Source organism: Artemia franciscana, chromosome 20 (assembly GCF_032884065.1).
Source record: "Artemia franciscana chromosome 20, ASM3288406v1, whole genome shotgun sequence".
Taxonomy (NCBI): domain Eukaryota; kingdom Metazoa; phylum Arthropoda; class Branchiopoda; order Anostraca; family Artemiidae; genus Artemia; species Artemia franciscana.
Genome location: NC_088882.1, coordinates 21218242 through 21235862, shown reverse-complemented (window position 1 = coordinate 21235862; position 17621 = coordinate 21218242). Strand labels below are relative to the sequence as shown.

The following is a 17621-nucleotide window of genomic DNA, read 5'->3' as shown; positions in this document are numbered from 1 at the left end:
GGCCACGGTAAATGATGGCACAGGGTCCCCATGCACAGACTCCAACTGATCTTCCACTTGCATAGATGTACTAACTATCAAAAACAAATGTTTTATGACAGCTCAATATGCAATTTTATCCATTTTCACAAAATACTCATATCAAGTCCCCCAAAACGATTCAAATAATAGCTGTGTCCAAAATGGCTGAATCTTTGTGGAGTACCTGTTAGATACATAAATACATTTGCTGATATTTATTGACGAGGGCTCCCATCTTCACGTTGAGGCTGGAAACATTTCAGACACCCTTGTGTATATACAAATCAGTAACAATGGCAACCCTATTTTCATGAACAATATATTTATACAAAACTGAAAAACAAAATATACCTTATTATTTTTTATTTCCCTCTGAGTATAAGAAGCAAAAAACTTTTACTTATTTATTCATACTTTCAAGCCAACAAATCCCTAAATTAGCACCAGAACCATGCAAATCTTGTTTGGCAACTTTCCTATCTACCAACTGCTTTATTTTGGAAACAGTTGAATTTCATGTTTTCAAGGGGAAATGCACTTACACAGTGGCACCAATTCATGAACATCTCAGGTGGGGTGGGGGGACTTGTTTATTCCTACTCTCAAGCCATCAACTTCATAAATTAACACCAAATACAATGCAAATCTTACTTGGCAGCTTTCTTATCTGCCAACTGTTTTATGGGACAGTTGAATTTCATGTTTTGAGGGGTACTGTGCTTAGACAGTGGCACCAATCCATTAATATCTCTGGCGGGGTGGAAGGGAGCGTGTTTTCAAAATCAAAAGGGGGGTAATTTTGTTGTTTTTTTCAATTTTTTAATGAAAATACTGATAAGGGTATTTTTCAATGAAAAGGCCCCAAAATAGGTGTTATTACATCCTAAAGACCCTTTTAATTATTGCGAAATGTAAAGTAAGTCAAAGCACTTGTTATAAAACACATTGGAAGCACTTATTTAAAACTCAGGAATTGGTATTATTATATGACCATTCCCACAGCCCTGTGGCTGTTACTAATAAATTATGAGATGATAAAAAAAAAATGTGTAGAGAAGAAAAAACAAGGATAGTTCAATCCACTAAAAATATATCAGATATATTAGAGAACAATAAATTAGATGTTACATTATTGCAACTTTGGATCATACATTGTACGAAAAGTGAACTTTGAAGGGTCCTTCAAACCAGTCAAACATGAGGAGAGACCCTCTTGTCAGAAAGGTCTGCATATAGTATAGATAATTTCAAAACGTAATTTATATTAAATAATCAAAAAAATTAATGATAGATAAGATGGAAAAAAAATTCATGGAGAGAAGAAATTCCCAGAGCCTGAGTTACTTGAAAAAAAAATATACTGTTATCAAGGTCAAGCTTAGAATTGCATTCCATTTTGGAAGATTATTGACTATGTTGCAGTGCTGTCACTTACTTGAAGTACTACTTAAGTAAAATTTTCTATTACTTGTACTTGTACTTAAGTAAAAACTCTAGGGTGTACTTATTACTTGATACTTAAGTAAGATTACGAAATACTTATTACTTAAGATACTTTTAATGTACTTGTTTTTCAAATACTTTACCTTTGACACGAAAATTTTGTGTGTGTGTACTTCGGCAATGTACAAGAAAACATCACCTTTAGATTTAGAGCAAACTCAGATATAGCTTTTGTGTGTCTGTGCTTTGGCAATGTATAAGAAAACATCACCCTTTAGATTTAGAGTAAACTCAGATATACCTCCATGCCCTATTTTTGGATATGAAATAAGGTATTTGTTTTTGACAAAAAAAAATTTAGTATTGTTAACACTTGGTTAAATTTTTGTTTAAAAGTTATATAACAAAGAAAATTGAAATTATTTCGCTAAACTCCCTTGTTTTGTGATAAATGTTGCATACTATAGTCCATTTGGGCTTATATTTCTAACATTAGTGTTTAAGTTTTGTCATCTCGTCAACTGAACCAGATTTCTACCTTTTCATAATCTTCAGGACCATATTATTGGTAAAACTACTGAAGCTATGAATCTTTGCCCATCTCAATGTTGTCTGCAATAAACAAGTCTATGTAATTCTAGCAGGATCCAATGCAGTGGTATTTTCTCAAATTCGTTTCAGCAAATTCAGGTATTCAGACGAATCTGACTTCAGGTTTGTCACTCCATTCATAAGTTATAGGCCCTACTAAATTAAAGGAATAACTCAACTTTCTTAAGACTTGAGACCCTCTCCCTCTCGCCCTATTTGAGATAGGGTTTGTGATACCGGAACTTGATATGAGCCCTGATCTTAGGCATCTTTGGTCTAGTTTAGATTTTGATCTGTTACTCCATTTGCAAGTTATACTAAATTAAACAGAAAACTTAAATTTTTCAGGAATTAAAACCCACTCCCCCTTGTTATATTTAAGCTAGGGTCTTTATCTCAAAACTTGATATGTGTCATGGTCTTAGGCCTCTTTGGTTCAATTTTCATTCAGATCCATCACTCCATTCGCAAGTTCCTCTGAATTAAACGAAAAACTGTTTTTAGCAGGTAAAGCCCTCTCCCCCCTGTTTTATTTGAGCTAGGATCTTCATCTTTCAACTTGATGTGTCTCATGATCCTTGGCACCAAATCTGGCCATCAAAATTTTCATCCAAATCCAACCAACGTTTCTCCCCCTATACGTGATTACACAGACGGACGCACAGACAGTCAGACGGACGGACGGATTTTACAACGTCTTAGGTAGCCATGTAGGCTAATTGGATCCAAAACAAGGAAAACAATGGCATATCATCATGCAGGTATCATCACCTATTTGGACAGTGGAAAATATCCATCAAGATAGGTTTTTGAGATCTGTCTGTCTGTCCGTCTGTGCAGTCGAGTATAGCGGATTTGTATTGAAAATGAACTATTTGAATCAAAATTGAGCTAAATTAAGGTGATGGGGCTTTAAGTGTTAAAAAAAATTCGAGTTTTTCATTTAATTCACTGTAACTTGCATAAGGAAATTTTGGAAAACGCTTAGAGTGGAGTGATCAGGATGAAACTTGATGGGAAGAATAAGCACAAATCCTAGATACATGATTGACATAACCGAAATGGATTCGCTCTCTTTGGGGGAGTTGGAAGGGGTGTTAATTCAGAAACATTAAAGATTGAGGTATTTTTAACTTAAGAGCGGGTGACTGTTCGTGAGGTATTTTTGAATTTGATATTAAGAAGGAACTCATGTCTCAGATATCTTATTTTAAGCCCCAACCAGTTCTGGTGACATTGGGGGAGAAACCGGAAATCATGGAAAACGCTTAGAGTGGAGAGATCGGGATGAAACTTGGTGGGTAGAATAAGCAAATGTCGTAGATAAGTGATTGATGAAACTGGACTGGGTCCACTCTCTTTGGGGTAGTTAGGGGGTCAAGTGCTTTGGCGAGTTTGGTACTTCTCGACGTGCTAGGACAATAAAATTGGTAAGCGTGTCAGGGAACTGCACAAATTCACTTGATAAAGTTTATTTCCCCAATTCAACCATCTGGGGAGGGGGGACTGAAGGGAGAGGAAAAATTAGAAAAATGAGGTATTTTTAACTTGCGAGTGGGTGATTGGATCTTAATGAATTTTGATATTTAAAAGGACCTTGTGTCTCAGAGATCTTATTTTAAATGCCGACCAGCATTAAGCCTCTGATTTTTCTTTTAAATTAATCTATTGATTCTTATAATTTTGCTAGAGCTCATGCCATATGAGCTCTTGGCTCTTCCAACCTTGTCACAAGTGCCATATGAGCTCTTAGCTCTTATTTTATTCCTTTTTTCTCAGAAGATTTTTCACTTAGTCTCATGGTTTTGCCACTTCATGGTGTGAAAACTGCTGCTAGAAATAGATAGGTTGTAACTTCTGCTGTAGTGTCTTCTAGTATATTTAAATGTGTGCTTGCATCATTCCTGCATCCCCTCAAAAGTTCTGTTTCTTATGGTAATATTGGTTTGTCTTCTGTTGCATATGCAGACGACGTTCTTCTTGTTGCCCGGATTCGCTGTGGATTGCTTTACAATTTTACTATATTAACCAATGAACTATTTAAGATTGGACCGTCAGTTAATGCATCTAAATGCGAGTTTATTTGTTTTAATAGCCCTTATGTGGTTGCTCCATTTGTTGCTGGGACTGCAATTCTGCCATGTTCTTCTTTAGTTAGTTGGCTTGGTCTGTGTTTCAGTCCAGCACTTTCCACTACCTTTTCATCCCTAGTGAATCAAGCTGTGAAAAACCTATGCATCGCTTACGGAAAAATATCCCCAAACAAAAGCCGTTACAACCGCAACGGTTTGTGCATGATTTATAACGCTTATTGCGCCCCTGTGCTTTTGTTTTTATCAGGCATGGCTCATCTGTTTCGTAAGAAAAATCCCCATACTCTACGTGCGGCTTATTTCAGATATTGCAAAATCCTCCTCAGGCTTCCTAGATGGCACCAAAACAGAAAAATAATTGCTCAATTTGGTTTAATAGATGTGCCTTCTCAGATTCGGTCTTCCAGTGATAATTTATGTAAAAAGACTATCTACTTTATTATCTACTTTTATATATATATATATATATATATATATATATATATATATATATATATATATATATATATATATATATATATATATATATATATATATATATATATATATATATATATATATATATATATATATATATATATATATATTCATGATATATATATTTTCATATATATATACATGATATATATATATATATATATATATATACATTTTTCATATATATATACATGATATATATATATATATATATACATGATATTTCATGATATTTCATGATATTATACATGATATTTCATATATATATACATGATATATATATTTTCATGATATATATATATATATATATATATATATATATATATATATATATATATATATATATATATACATAGAATAAATACTTGAAGTAGTACTTGAAGTAATACTTAAGTGAGAATTTGGAAAGTACTTATTACTTGATATTTAAGTAAAAAAAAACAATGAGTACTTAATACTTGATACTTAAGTAAAAATTTGGAGTACTTGTTGCAGCACTGCTATGTTGTTTAGAAACCAAGAATTGGAAGCTGGATGGCTGAGATTTACATAAAAGTAACATTAATTCAAAATATACAAGAAGTCTAGCATACCTGTGAATGTAGAGTTGCTGACATCAGAAATCATTTTTTTTAAAGACATGAATATGGTTAATGTTTCCAATAAACATAACCTATTAATTTATTTGGGTAAACATCCCAATGCTAAGTAAGTGGAACAAAGCAACATCTTCATTGTTGGAAGTGAGAAAGGAACCAACTTTTCAGACTATGTGTTAGATTCAATTGAAAAACAATTAAGTAAAATAAAACCTTAAAAATTACTGTAGCTAATGGGCACTCAGCTTAAGTTAATTGCTGGTTTAATAGCTATCTATCCAAATATGTTTTATAATAGCTTCTAGTTTTATTGTAAATTTTTGAAATATATTGCATAAATATGTTAAGTAAATCATACACAATTTCCTTTAAAAATTGAAAGTAAAGCTTTTTTTAAAAAAAAGTCAAAACAAGTATTTTACACTATATTATCACAAGCAAAGATAAAACTTGAATTGTAATAAGTCTATAGCTCTCCATGAAAACCTAGATCTACTTGATTATCTTCAAAATCAATTGCTAAAAAGAATTATTTTGATAAGCAAGACTGAAACTCAGATATTTAAGATTATTCTACACAAATGACATAAAAAACAAAACCAGCAAATACAATTACTGCTAAAAAGCATACCATGTGAAAGGTTAAGAGTATTTTCTCCTGCCATTGATACCATAGGTTTGCTAGAATTTTATTTTTTGAAGAGTGAAACTAGGCAAGGATATCCAATACAAGCTATAGCACTTCTTCCTGAAAGATGTATTATGAGCAGTCTTAAAAGTAAATTTTCTTTGGGCATCAACCTTTTCAACCTAAAATTAAATAATTTAATTTATAGCCTACTTGGATGATAAAAAAAGAACATCAAAAGTCATACACCCTAAAAAGTATAATCAACAAGTGAGTAGTTTGAAACTTACACTATAGTATATTCCACAAAATATTGGTTTGAAAAAATTTCAGAGAAGTAGACAAAAACATTAAAAGACAAAATCAAATATTCTACTAATCATAGTAGAGTGTAAAAGCAAGGAGATTGTTTTATACTAGCCCCTTTTTACTGAATACCTTAAATGTAAGCATCCTTTAAAGCATAATTTTCCATCACTTCATTTATTAAACTTGAAATAAACCTTGCTTCTTCCAAAAGGTAACCATTTATTTTAATGATGGATTGGTGAATTTTTGAGATTTTGTCAAAGTTGACACTGTTTATTAAAATACTATTTTTAAAAAGAAACAGTGTTTGGTTAATGCTTTATTGCCTATACTTAAAACCTTTGTTTTAAATTTCTTCAATGCATTTCTATCTCTGTTCTGTTTTTCTTGTTACACCCCAAACAGAACTAGTGTTTGATGTTTAATATATCTTTTATGAATATACAAGTTGTGTCTTTGTCCTAAGTTCCCACTCCTCATTACTATCATAGTTACTAAGTGAAGCCACAAAGTTAAACAACCTACTTAATGGTTTGACCAATACAAATTGTCACAAAGAGTGCATGACCCCAAAAGATGGTTCAAAACCTTTTTTTCAATAGAAGGCTAAATTCACTAGCTATAGTGGTCAAAAGTGCAAAGGCAAAAAATTATGCAGAAAATATTAAATATTATATTTTTTTGTATGGATGGTGAACAGCTTTTTATTCTGTTGGGGTGATGATTTTTATAAACTTGCTATTTTTTGTATCAATATTTTTATACTTTTTTTAATTTCAACAGATTTATTAGAATTTAAGCCCTCACCAAATTTTAGATTAAATTGTAAGACCAATTCCACTACCTACCTACAACACATAATTGTCAAGGTTTTCTTTTCATTGTGGATATTTCTTTGTTTGCAAAGCTTATCAAACCAACCTATAATGTGCCCCCCCCCCCCCCCCCTAAAGAAAACCCAGGATCCACCTGGAACTGACACTGGCAGGCATTCCACAAGAAACAAACCTTCTGTGCCTACATAATAGTATTTAAGGTAGGGTTATAGATTCTTTTGAAAAACAGGTTTCTGCAGTCTTTACTCAATAAATTTAGTTTTGTCTGTGATTAATTGTAATATTAGAATTACCAGCCTTTGTCTAAACCTTGCTTTAATGACTCTAGGATTTGCAATTGATGGCTCAATTGGTTAGGGAGTTCCAAAGCAGAGAAACATGGTTAGGGCAGAAGTGGTCTCTGTAGTTAGTGATTTGTTAGAAAATTTTCAGGGGGTTCCCCAAATCTTCTGGTTTGGGTTGGTAGAGGCTTGAAGTGGTATTGTCTTGCAAAATACTTCAACACTGTGATGCATTACCTCTTTTTCTACAGTAGGTAAGGATAGAAATGTTAATGCTGCAAGCTTCTCAAGGTACAGGAGGGTTCTCTGGTTAAATAGTATTTTTGTGGCATACTGCCAGACACTTTAAAGGAGTTGATTATTACCCTTGAACCTTGGAGAGGCCAATGTCATAGCCTACTAAACTGAAGCATTTAGCATAGCCAAATGCTTGTTGTAAAACTTTTTATTAGGTCTATGTTTGGGTTTATGGAAAGGTGATGGTGTCAAGACATTTCCCCACATTTGCAACAGCTTAGAGATTAAACTGATGCAACTTTAGATCATAAAATATGTCAAGATTCAATTAATGGAGATATAAATTAGCCTATTAGGGCCATATCTTGGACCATTATGGAGAAGGTATATTATCAGAAAAGCAGCCCTAATATTTGAGCACAAACTAAGGAATCTAATGGCACCACAATTATTTGTTTAGTATGTTTCCTTCAAAAACGGTCAGCTTCTAAATATTATTTATCTTAGGCTAATTTTGGTAAAATTCTAGTTGAGTGACTTTTGGCTATCTCAGAAAGGGGCTAGGTTAGGAAAATAAAACTCTGAGAGATGAGTCTAAAGGCTAAAGTATGTCCTGGGAAAATATTTTGAAGCACCCACCTCTACTCCTTCTCCCTCTAGAGGGCCCTGACCTTTAAAATGTGTGTTATAAAAATGAAACCTTGCAAAATAGATCTTTTGCTTGAATGAAGTACAACAAAATTGTTTCCAGGTTCACAACTTTGCTTAATCCCAATTTATAAGGTTTTAAAGATATGCAAATACATTTCCTAAATATTGATAAAAGCATTGATATGACTCAAAATTCTACTCAAATAGCAGGAATTGAACTTTTAGAACTAAAGGCAGAGAAAAGGCAACTGGTAATTAAAAATTAAAGTAAAAAGTTGTTTTGTCAAAATTTCAATAGGTGTAGACCTGTCATGTAGACAAATTTCAGAGCCCTCTAGAGGGAGAATGAGTGGAGGTGGGTACTTCTTAATATCTTCCCAGGACATACTTTAGCCTTTAGACCAATCCCTGAAAGTTTCATTTTCCTAACCTAACCCCTTTCTGAGATAGCCAAAAGTCAATCAACTAGAATTTTAACCTAATTTTTCTCTTGATACTAGCCTACCATCCCTAGGAGCAGCCATACCGACCAGAATAGATTCCCTTACATTTTTGAATTGATTTACTTTATTGGAGCTGTTCTGTAAACAAACCAATGCCCAGATATGGAACAACTTCTTCAAAAATAGAGTCATGGGGTAATGGAACTCCCTGAGCAAAGAAGCAGTCTCAGTCCCTAGTGTGGAAGCCTTCAAGGGAGTTATGGACAAAGATTGGTTGTCTAAGCCCTTGCTTCAAGAATGGGATGCAACCAAAATGTTGGTAAACATCTTCACTAAGCAGTAGGCTACCTACAGGGTAATGCCAGAAGTTACTAGTCAATGCAATTTAAGGTAATTTATAAGATTAGGCTAGCCTAGTCTATTAGTTATTGAATAGAATCAGATTGTATATGAAAGGGTACACTACAAATTAGTGTTACAAATTCTGCATAGCTTTATTGTAGCCTAATGCAGGGAACTTAGCTGAGGTGTTTAACTGACAGTGTAAAAGCTCTTAGGCTGACACGGAAAAGAAATTTATTGAAGGCTGACCTAGTTTAGACTATAGGCTACTTATTGTAACATTAAACTGCAACAACACAATCAACTAGACTACAAATATGACTGCAATGGATGTTCACTGGCTAAATAAAGCAGCTGCAGACAATCACAACGTGTGTCCTGAAAATCAGAAATTGTCTTCTCTTTCTTCTTTTTCAGCAAGCGAGAGCTTTTTAGTCGAGACTCAGAGGTTACTCGGATTACCCCCTCGAACGCTCAGGACTACTTGTCCGCGGGCTTGCACTTTCTAACCCGGGAAAAAAAGATTATTGAGAACAGTTGCGTTCGAATCGACTCGAAAAAGTCAACTTAAAAGTTGACTTTTTTCTCTGCTGCCGTTTTATTTAGTAGAAAGTTGACCTAGAAACAGAATTGCGAATCGAACGCTTCAATGGCAAAAAATTTAGACATATGAAATTGTTTTTGTACCTAGTGGAAATAATCTTAGCTTTTCAGTGACCTATAAGTAATCTTATGCATATTCCTTAGGATTTAAAGGGTTTTTGGTGTTCTAGGCCTATCTTGCATAGGCCAAGCTTAATAAGAAATGAAAAGAAAAATTTTATGTTGTTAAAAACGTTGATTCTCAGGAAGGCAGCTATCACATTGGTGAGTTATTCTAATATTACCAAATCTAACAAGCTTAGTTTTTAAACCAACCTATAATTTTTAGTTGAAAAAATTAAAAATTATAGGTTGGTTTGTAACTTTATATTATAGGTTAGTCAAAAACTAAAAATTATTGGCTTCTTTTCCCAGTAAAATTGGTGCAAACAGTATTACTGGCTTTCAAATAAAGTGGATATACCACTCCATGCCCTTTTTTATCCTCTTTATAAATATAATAATTGCTTCTACCACAAATTCAGATTTAAGCACTTTTTGACCTCTTAAAAATGACCTATATGTGGGGTCATTACAAATCTGTAATAGCTTAGAAACAAATTTGGGCTATATATTTGTACATCAGGGGGTGGGGGGTAAAGCATAGCATATATTAAATACGTAAACTAACCATTGGTGTATTTTTTTTTTTATGTTTGTGCTGTTGCACTGGTGATTTCTCTTCTCATTAAAATTCAATGTGCACAAACACATAAAAAAAAAAATATGGCAAAGATTAGTTTACTTATTTAATATATGCTATGCTTTACCCCCCCCCCCCCCTGATGTGCAAATATATAGCCCAAATTTGTTTCTAATCTATTACAGATTTTTTATACCCCATATTTAGGTCATTTTTAAGAGGCCAAAAAATGTTTAAATCTGAATTTGCAGTAAAAGTGATTATTATATATGTAAACAGCATTAAAACAGGCATCAAGTGGTATAGTCCTATTCACTTTATATGAAAGCCAGTAATACTGTTTGCACCAATTTTACCCTTTTCCCTAGTTATATAGTCCTGTATTCATTGAGATTGCTGCTTAAACTAGATTTTAACATAAAGTAGGGGCAAAATTTTACTTTGGCTACTTTTGACTATCTTTGAAAGAGGTTAGGTTAGGAAAATGAAACTTTCAGGGATGTGTCTGCAGGCTGAAGTATGTCTCAGGAAAGTATTTTGAAGTACCTACCTCCATTTCTTTTCCCTCTAAATGGTCCTGAAATTTTGGGTTATCAGTTTCTTTTTCTCTGGCTTTAGTTCTGAAAAGACAATTCCTGTTGATTTGCCATACTGTTGTTGCCATAACACTGGGTTTTCTAAATTTAGAAATAATCTTTTATGCCACCTCACTATAGGTTAAATATTTGGCAGATATTATTTATTCTCCATGAATTTTTTTTTTTATTGGATTTCATATGATGTCAGTTGCTTTCTGTTAAACATACATTTATTTTTAAAAATCAAGCTTCTTTTGAGAAAAAATTTGAATGATTTTTCTCTGAAAAATATCACTGAAATATAAAGTGATATAAAATATGAAAAATATATGAGTGATTAAATATCACTGAAATTTCTCTGAAATATCACTGAAAGGGGATAGGTTAGGAAAATGAAACTTTAAGGGATGGTCTACAGGCTAAAGTATGTCCTGGGAAGGTATTTCAAAGTACATATCTCTACTCATTCTTGCTCTAGAGGGCCCTGACCCTTGATGACCTTCAAAAATAGGCCTATCTGTGTTATAAAAGTGAAACCTTACAAAATAGATCTTCTGCTGAAATGAAGTACAACAAAGTTGTTCTCAGCTTAACAACTTTGCTCAATCCCAATTTATAAGGTTTTAAAGATATGAAAAAAACATTTCCTAAATTTTGAAAAAAAAAAAATGTTGATATGGCTCAGAATTCTACTCCAGTTCCAGTTCCCAAAAATTGTAGGGAGGTATATGGACTAACAACAAGTCCTTTCACCTCTTTGACTTCTTTCTTCAGAAAAACTAGCTACTGGAAGCACTATTCTGCTCCAGTCTGCGAACAATGGATATATACGATTATGAACAATAATAAACTGTTATTGATTGTGGGAATTGCGAGTACCTGAGCTACCTGTCCCCAGCAGTTTAAAGGCACTAGGCCGGCCGGTACCAATACGGCTCTTCCTACTCATTCCCGCTCTCTTCTGCACAATCAAAAACTATGGATAAATTGCGTCCCATTAAAAATTGACTTCTTCAAGCTTTAATCCTTATTAAACCAATATTTCTCTTCTTTAAGGTATCAATTGCTGCCTTAAATATCTTACGATCAATTTCCCATTGCAGGTTAGAATCCAGGATAGCTGTATAAGTATTTGGGATCTTAGCCAAGGAGCAGAAACGCTTAAGAGCAAAAGTCTCCTCACTCTGAGCCTGGCAATCAAATAAAATATGTTGGATTGTTTCCTGTGTTGAAAAGCAGATTCGGCATAAAGGGGAATGATGTAGCTTCCAATTAAATAACAAGCTATTTAGAAGTAGGGCACCTGATTTCAGTCGGTAATATAGCACTGTATTTAATCTTGTATGAAATGGAGATAACATTAATGTACTGTGATTAACTTTGGATCTTTGCCTGATAATATCTCGTGAATTGAGGTCAGAGGAAGGACTAGGAGATAACATGGAAGCCTTTGCTGCTAGAGAATCAGCATATCATTATATTTTATACCTTTATGACTAGGAACATGTTGAAAATAAACTTCATTTTCCTTGATCTTAAGATTAAGAAGCTGTCTTCTAATATTATATAAATCTTTGTCATTAGCAATTCTATTAATATTTTGGATCAGTAGTAATGCTGATTTAGAGTCAGAGAGACAGAGTATATTTTCAGATTCAATGTTATAATTTATAAGAGCATCCAAGGCCAGGCGGATGGCACATAATTCAGCAGACAGGATAGAAGATCCCAATGGGAGAGGAGAATAAATATTCAAATTCAGGGATGGGATACATGCTCCTGCTCCAGCTCTTTCCCTCTGGACGGATCCATCAGTATATATTTTTCTATAGTTGGGGTAAGCCTTTGAGATGTGTTCAGCCAAAATAGTCCTGGATCTCATAATTAGGAATCAAATCTTTACTAATAGAGATAAGTTCTACTTGACAGCTTGGAGGACTCATTTCCCATGGGGGGGACTCAGTAAAGGGATATGCATGAAGCGAATGTTGATTCCAGTTTGGGACCTCCAGTTGAAACTGATTCCATGATGAATGGCATTGGGGACAGCGTGACTTCTCAGCAAAGGTATGTGCATATACAGCATGCTTGGCTCCATAAGCCTGGATTTGCGAGAAATACTTTATCCTTAGACTAGATGCTCTTTCACTTAGGGACACCAATCCCGACAGTGTTCTTAACTTTGACAGAGGAGTATGCTTATGCACACCCAAAGCTATTCGAATAGCAGAATTTTGTAAAGATTCAAGGATTTTGAATGAGGATGGGGGACGAGCTGAAAATATTTGAATCCCATATTCTATATTTGAACGAATATATAATTTGTAAAAATCCAAAATAATCTTTGGGTGACATCCCCCACTTACTTCCAGCAAGTCTTTTTAGAATACAAAGTCTCTGAGTAATCAGAGAATTTCAAAGAATTAATATGTTCATGCCACTGCATTTTAGAATCCATTAATAAACCAAGTAACTTCACTGAATTGCAATATGGATCTCCCTTGAGAAATTGTCAGTGGATTAGGAGGATCTAGAGTACCATTAGTAAATATAATGGCTTTAGTTTTACTGATTGATATTGGAAAGCCAAATGCTAAAGAGAATCTCTGGACTAGACTTATATCATGTTGAATAAGGCTTTGAAGAAGCGTAATATCCCTTCCTGACTTCCAAATGATCAAATCATCTGCATAAAGGCCAAATGATGCATGAGATACTTGAAATTCAGAAACATACAAGTTGAATAGAAGAGGACTCAATATTGCACCTTGAGGAAGTCCTCTCGTAATGGGGCATTGCTCACTTCTAGACTGATTTACTTGAACGTAAAAATATCTATCAGTTAGAAAAGACTTTATAAAACTTATAAAAGGATATGGGAAGTCAAGATTTATTAGGATTTCCAATAATTTATTGTGGACTACATTTCCATAGGCATTCGACCAGTCAAACAGAACAGCCATTGTGACATGTCTTTTTTTTGAGGGAGTTACAAACATCAGTTTCTAGCCGGGTAATGTTATCTAAAGAGCTATGTCTTTTCTGAAACCTGTTTGTTCACTAGGAAAGAGATTGTTGACTTCAGAAAACCACTCAATTCTTGATAAGACAAGCCTTTCCAGAACTTTACTAAAGGAAGGTAATACTGATATAGGACGGTAAGACTTGAGATCATTAGATGAATAAGAAGGTTTTAAAGCTGGGAATACCTGAGCAATCTTCCAGGCATCTGGGAACTTTTGACTTGACCAAATAAGATTATAAAGACTTAAGAGGGCTGTATGAAACACCTTTGGGGACTCAAGAATCCACTTCATATAAATACCGTCATAACCTGGGGAAGACTTGATGTTAAGAGAATTAAGTGCTACACAAAATTCATCTTGGGAAAAAGGTTTCATCAGAGTACCCTTATAAGAACAGGTAAGAGGGAGATTACAAAAGGGAGGTCGGCTGGGATGAAAGTCTGAGCAATCATTTTTAAAAACATTGGTAAACAGATCTGCCTTCTTTTTATCTGATACAATTGGATATCCATCCTGAATGATATCATATCTACGGTCATCATTAGGCTGCTTTCCACTATTTAGTTGGCTAATGAAATTATGGACCTTTGAAATTGGGGTTCTAAAACTGATACTTGAGCTGAAATTCAGCCATGTACTCTGTTTAGCTCTCCTACAAATTAGTTTCACCTTAGCACATGACTGCTTATAAAAGATTGCTGTTGACTGAGATGGGTGCTTTTGAAACATTTTACGAGCCTTTCTTTTTGCCAGAACTGCAACCCTACACTCATCATTCCACCAATTCTTGGGTCTTTTGGAGCCATTGTAAAAACGTACCCTAGTCATTGGAATTGCCGATTTAGCTGACTCCAGCAGGATTGATCTCAAATTAGACTCAATGGCATTAATATCATAATTAGGAGAAACAAAGGAAAAATCTACTTCATTTAATATCTCACGAAAAAGGGACCAATTACCTTTGGAGTTGATAAATGTAGGGACGTAGGGTTTGGGAGTGTAGCATAAATCTTGAAATGATGTAAGAATTGCACAATGATCAGATTGGAGAGACGACACCTTTACCATCTGAACTAAATCATAATATGAAGAAGGACCTAGAAGCAAATCTATAGTTGAGAAAGAGTTAGAAGAAATATTATACCTGGTCTGAAAGTCAAATGGAGTGAAAATCAAGGTGTCAGGAAAATTGGACAATATGTACTCTCTTCCTCTTCCTGCTTTGTTGCTACCTGCTGATTGTTCCCAGAGAGGACTGTAGGCATTAAAATCACCAAAAATAAAGGTATTATTACCTGATAATTCTGTTTCCAAGATACTTTGGATGTCCTTACTCCCACATGGATTATAAAAGGATTTTATGGCAAGATGGTTACCATTAGCTAAGGTAATTAATATGCCTACAACATCTATTTCATCCCTTTAGATAGTTAAGGGTTGAGGGGAGTGTTGGATTGAATCATGAACAAAAATTGCCACACCCCCTCCCTTTCTGTTAGTTGATCTATCCTTCCTGTAGCACTTGTACCCAGGCATTTTGATTTTCTTGTACTGATGAAGATTAGTCTCTTGTAGACAAATAATTCCTATTCTCTTATCATTTGCACATTGGATAAGATCAGCAAGTTTATTTGAATTTAAAGAGACGCAATTCCATTGTAGGATCTGCAGCTTAGTTAACATAGGAAGGGTTGAATAGGTGACATGCATGATATTTTGAGAGAATGGATGATAATTCTGTTCCTATTTCATTGAAAATAGAATTGGAAAAGTAGTATTCTGCAATTTCTTTTGTTATACTGGCTTTTTTATCTTTAGCCATATTTGATTGTAATATTAGGTCCACTGATGCAACATATTTAATTAAATTAGTAATATGAGGTCCAACTCTATCTTGCATAGTTATGGCTTGAGTAGAAATATTAGGAAAAGCTGCCACTCTTTCAGACCAAGATTTAGGCTTAGTTTTAGGATTGTTGAGGGATGGGCTAGCTTCAGCCACCTTGGGATGCTCCTTAGCCAATGGAGGGTAAGAAGTCTCAGTAGGAGGTATGAGTGCCTGATTTGGGTGGTTCTTGTGGACCTGTAGCCAGGGTTTTTGAGGAAGGGCTAAATTCCCTTCTTTGGCCTCATTACCTCTTGGACCTGATGGTACTTTGGACCGCTTGGCCAGCTCCATTGCAGCTATTGGGAAAGGAACATTTTCTTGAAGAGCAATCTTTAAAACTTTAGCTCGTTGAACATATTTAGGACATGAATTGTGATCTGTTGATTGATGTCTACCATCACAGTTTGTACATTTAGGCACTTCAGTGCATCTACTTTCTGTAGACAGGGAGTGATTACCAAGGCAATTAGGGCACCCTGGCACAGAAGAAGAACAATACTTAGATGAGTGACCAAGCTTAAAACATTTTGAGCATTGAAGAGGTTTTTCTTGGTATATTTTATGAGCTTTTTGCTGACCAAAAAGGAATACTGAGTCAAATTGGGAACTAGCAGGTAAGATAAAGAGGACACTCTTACTACTTCTTGTTCCCTTAGAATCTAGTTTGCCCATACGATGAACATCCAGAACCTCCAGCATTTCCCCCTTATTGTTCATAAGGCCATCTTTCAAGTCGTCATTTGACAGTTCCAATGGTATGTTGTACAGTACTATTTTCTGAGAATTTTTCAGGGCTGGTTTCCACCATTCAGGTGTAACAGGGATATTGCCAATTTTATTTAGGCTAAGGGCTTTGTAGGCTTCATTTCTGTCTAGAAACATAACCATTAGTGAACCATCTCTGTTCACATTCACAGTGAAGCTGCATCTAAAAGTTTTGAAAAGATTCATTCTAATGTTAGTAATATTTTTGATAGAGAAGGATTGATCTTTTACTGTTGGAGCAAAAAGGATAATGGATTTGTCCTTTATCTCCACAGCTGGATTTGGGTTTGAGAGTCCCATTATTTCAGGAGGACTCATAGAAGGTTTTTTTACTCAAATAAAAGGAATTGAATTTTCAGAACTAAAGGCAGAGAAAAAGCAAATGGTACCTGAAAATTAAGGTAAAATGTTGTTTTGTCAAAATTTCAATAGGTATAGACCTGTCATGGAGTCAAATTTTAGGGCTCTCTAGAGGGAGAAGAAGTGGAGGTGGGTACTTTAAAATACCTTCCCAGGATATACTTTAGCCTATAGACCCATCCCTGAAAGTTTCATTTTCCTAACCTAACTTCTTTCTGAGATAGCAAGAAGTAACTCAACTAGAATTTTACCTTTTATCTGTCTGGTAAAAAACATCCTTCAAATTTTAGATATGCTCTAATTATACAGGGGCAAAAAAATTGCTTTTTAAAATTGCCATTATGAGGTAAGATATTAGCTAAAATGCCTGTATAAAGCAAACTAGCCTACTTAGGGAGTCAAAACACTTGAATTTGCTTGCTGCTTCTTCAACAGTGGCAAAAGGTCTGACAATGAGTAAAGTATGGAATTTAAGTCAGAAACGCCTTTTATGCTTTTTCTATTCTCACCAAAATAAAACACAAATCCCATGTTGACTTGCACAAAAACCTCAAGATAAGTTGTAGTAATTGGTCCTTTAGCCTGATGTAGCTGCTATGAGTGCATAGTCTATAATGGGAGCTTAAAATTGTCTTGGCAAGCTGCATGGTTGAGTATACAACCCTCTAGGCTATACTCTCTTTCTTTATGTGCATATTATTGTTTAAAAATGATCAAGCTTCACATTAATCTCCTTTTATGACCTATAGTTGAAATTTGCTAGGGAAT

The 17621-nt window shown here is 34.4% G+C and overlaps 1 protein-coding gene across 1 annotated transcript in view; it reads right to left on the bottom strand.

Annotated features, from left to right (window-relative positions):
• The window catches only part of LOC136039888 (protein lin-7 homolog C-like), a 29775-nt gene extending 20355 nt beyond the window's left edge, over positions 1 to 9420 (bottom strand). The window contains 2 exon segments of the mRNA XM_065723860.1: positions 5856 to 6034; positions 9290 to 9420. Coding sequence (XP_065579932.1) covers positions 5856 to 5898 — 43 coding nt within the window. The 5' untranslated portion in view covers positions 5899 to 6034; positions 9290 to 9420.
• Positions 9421 to 17621: the final 8201 nt, after the last annotated feature.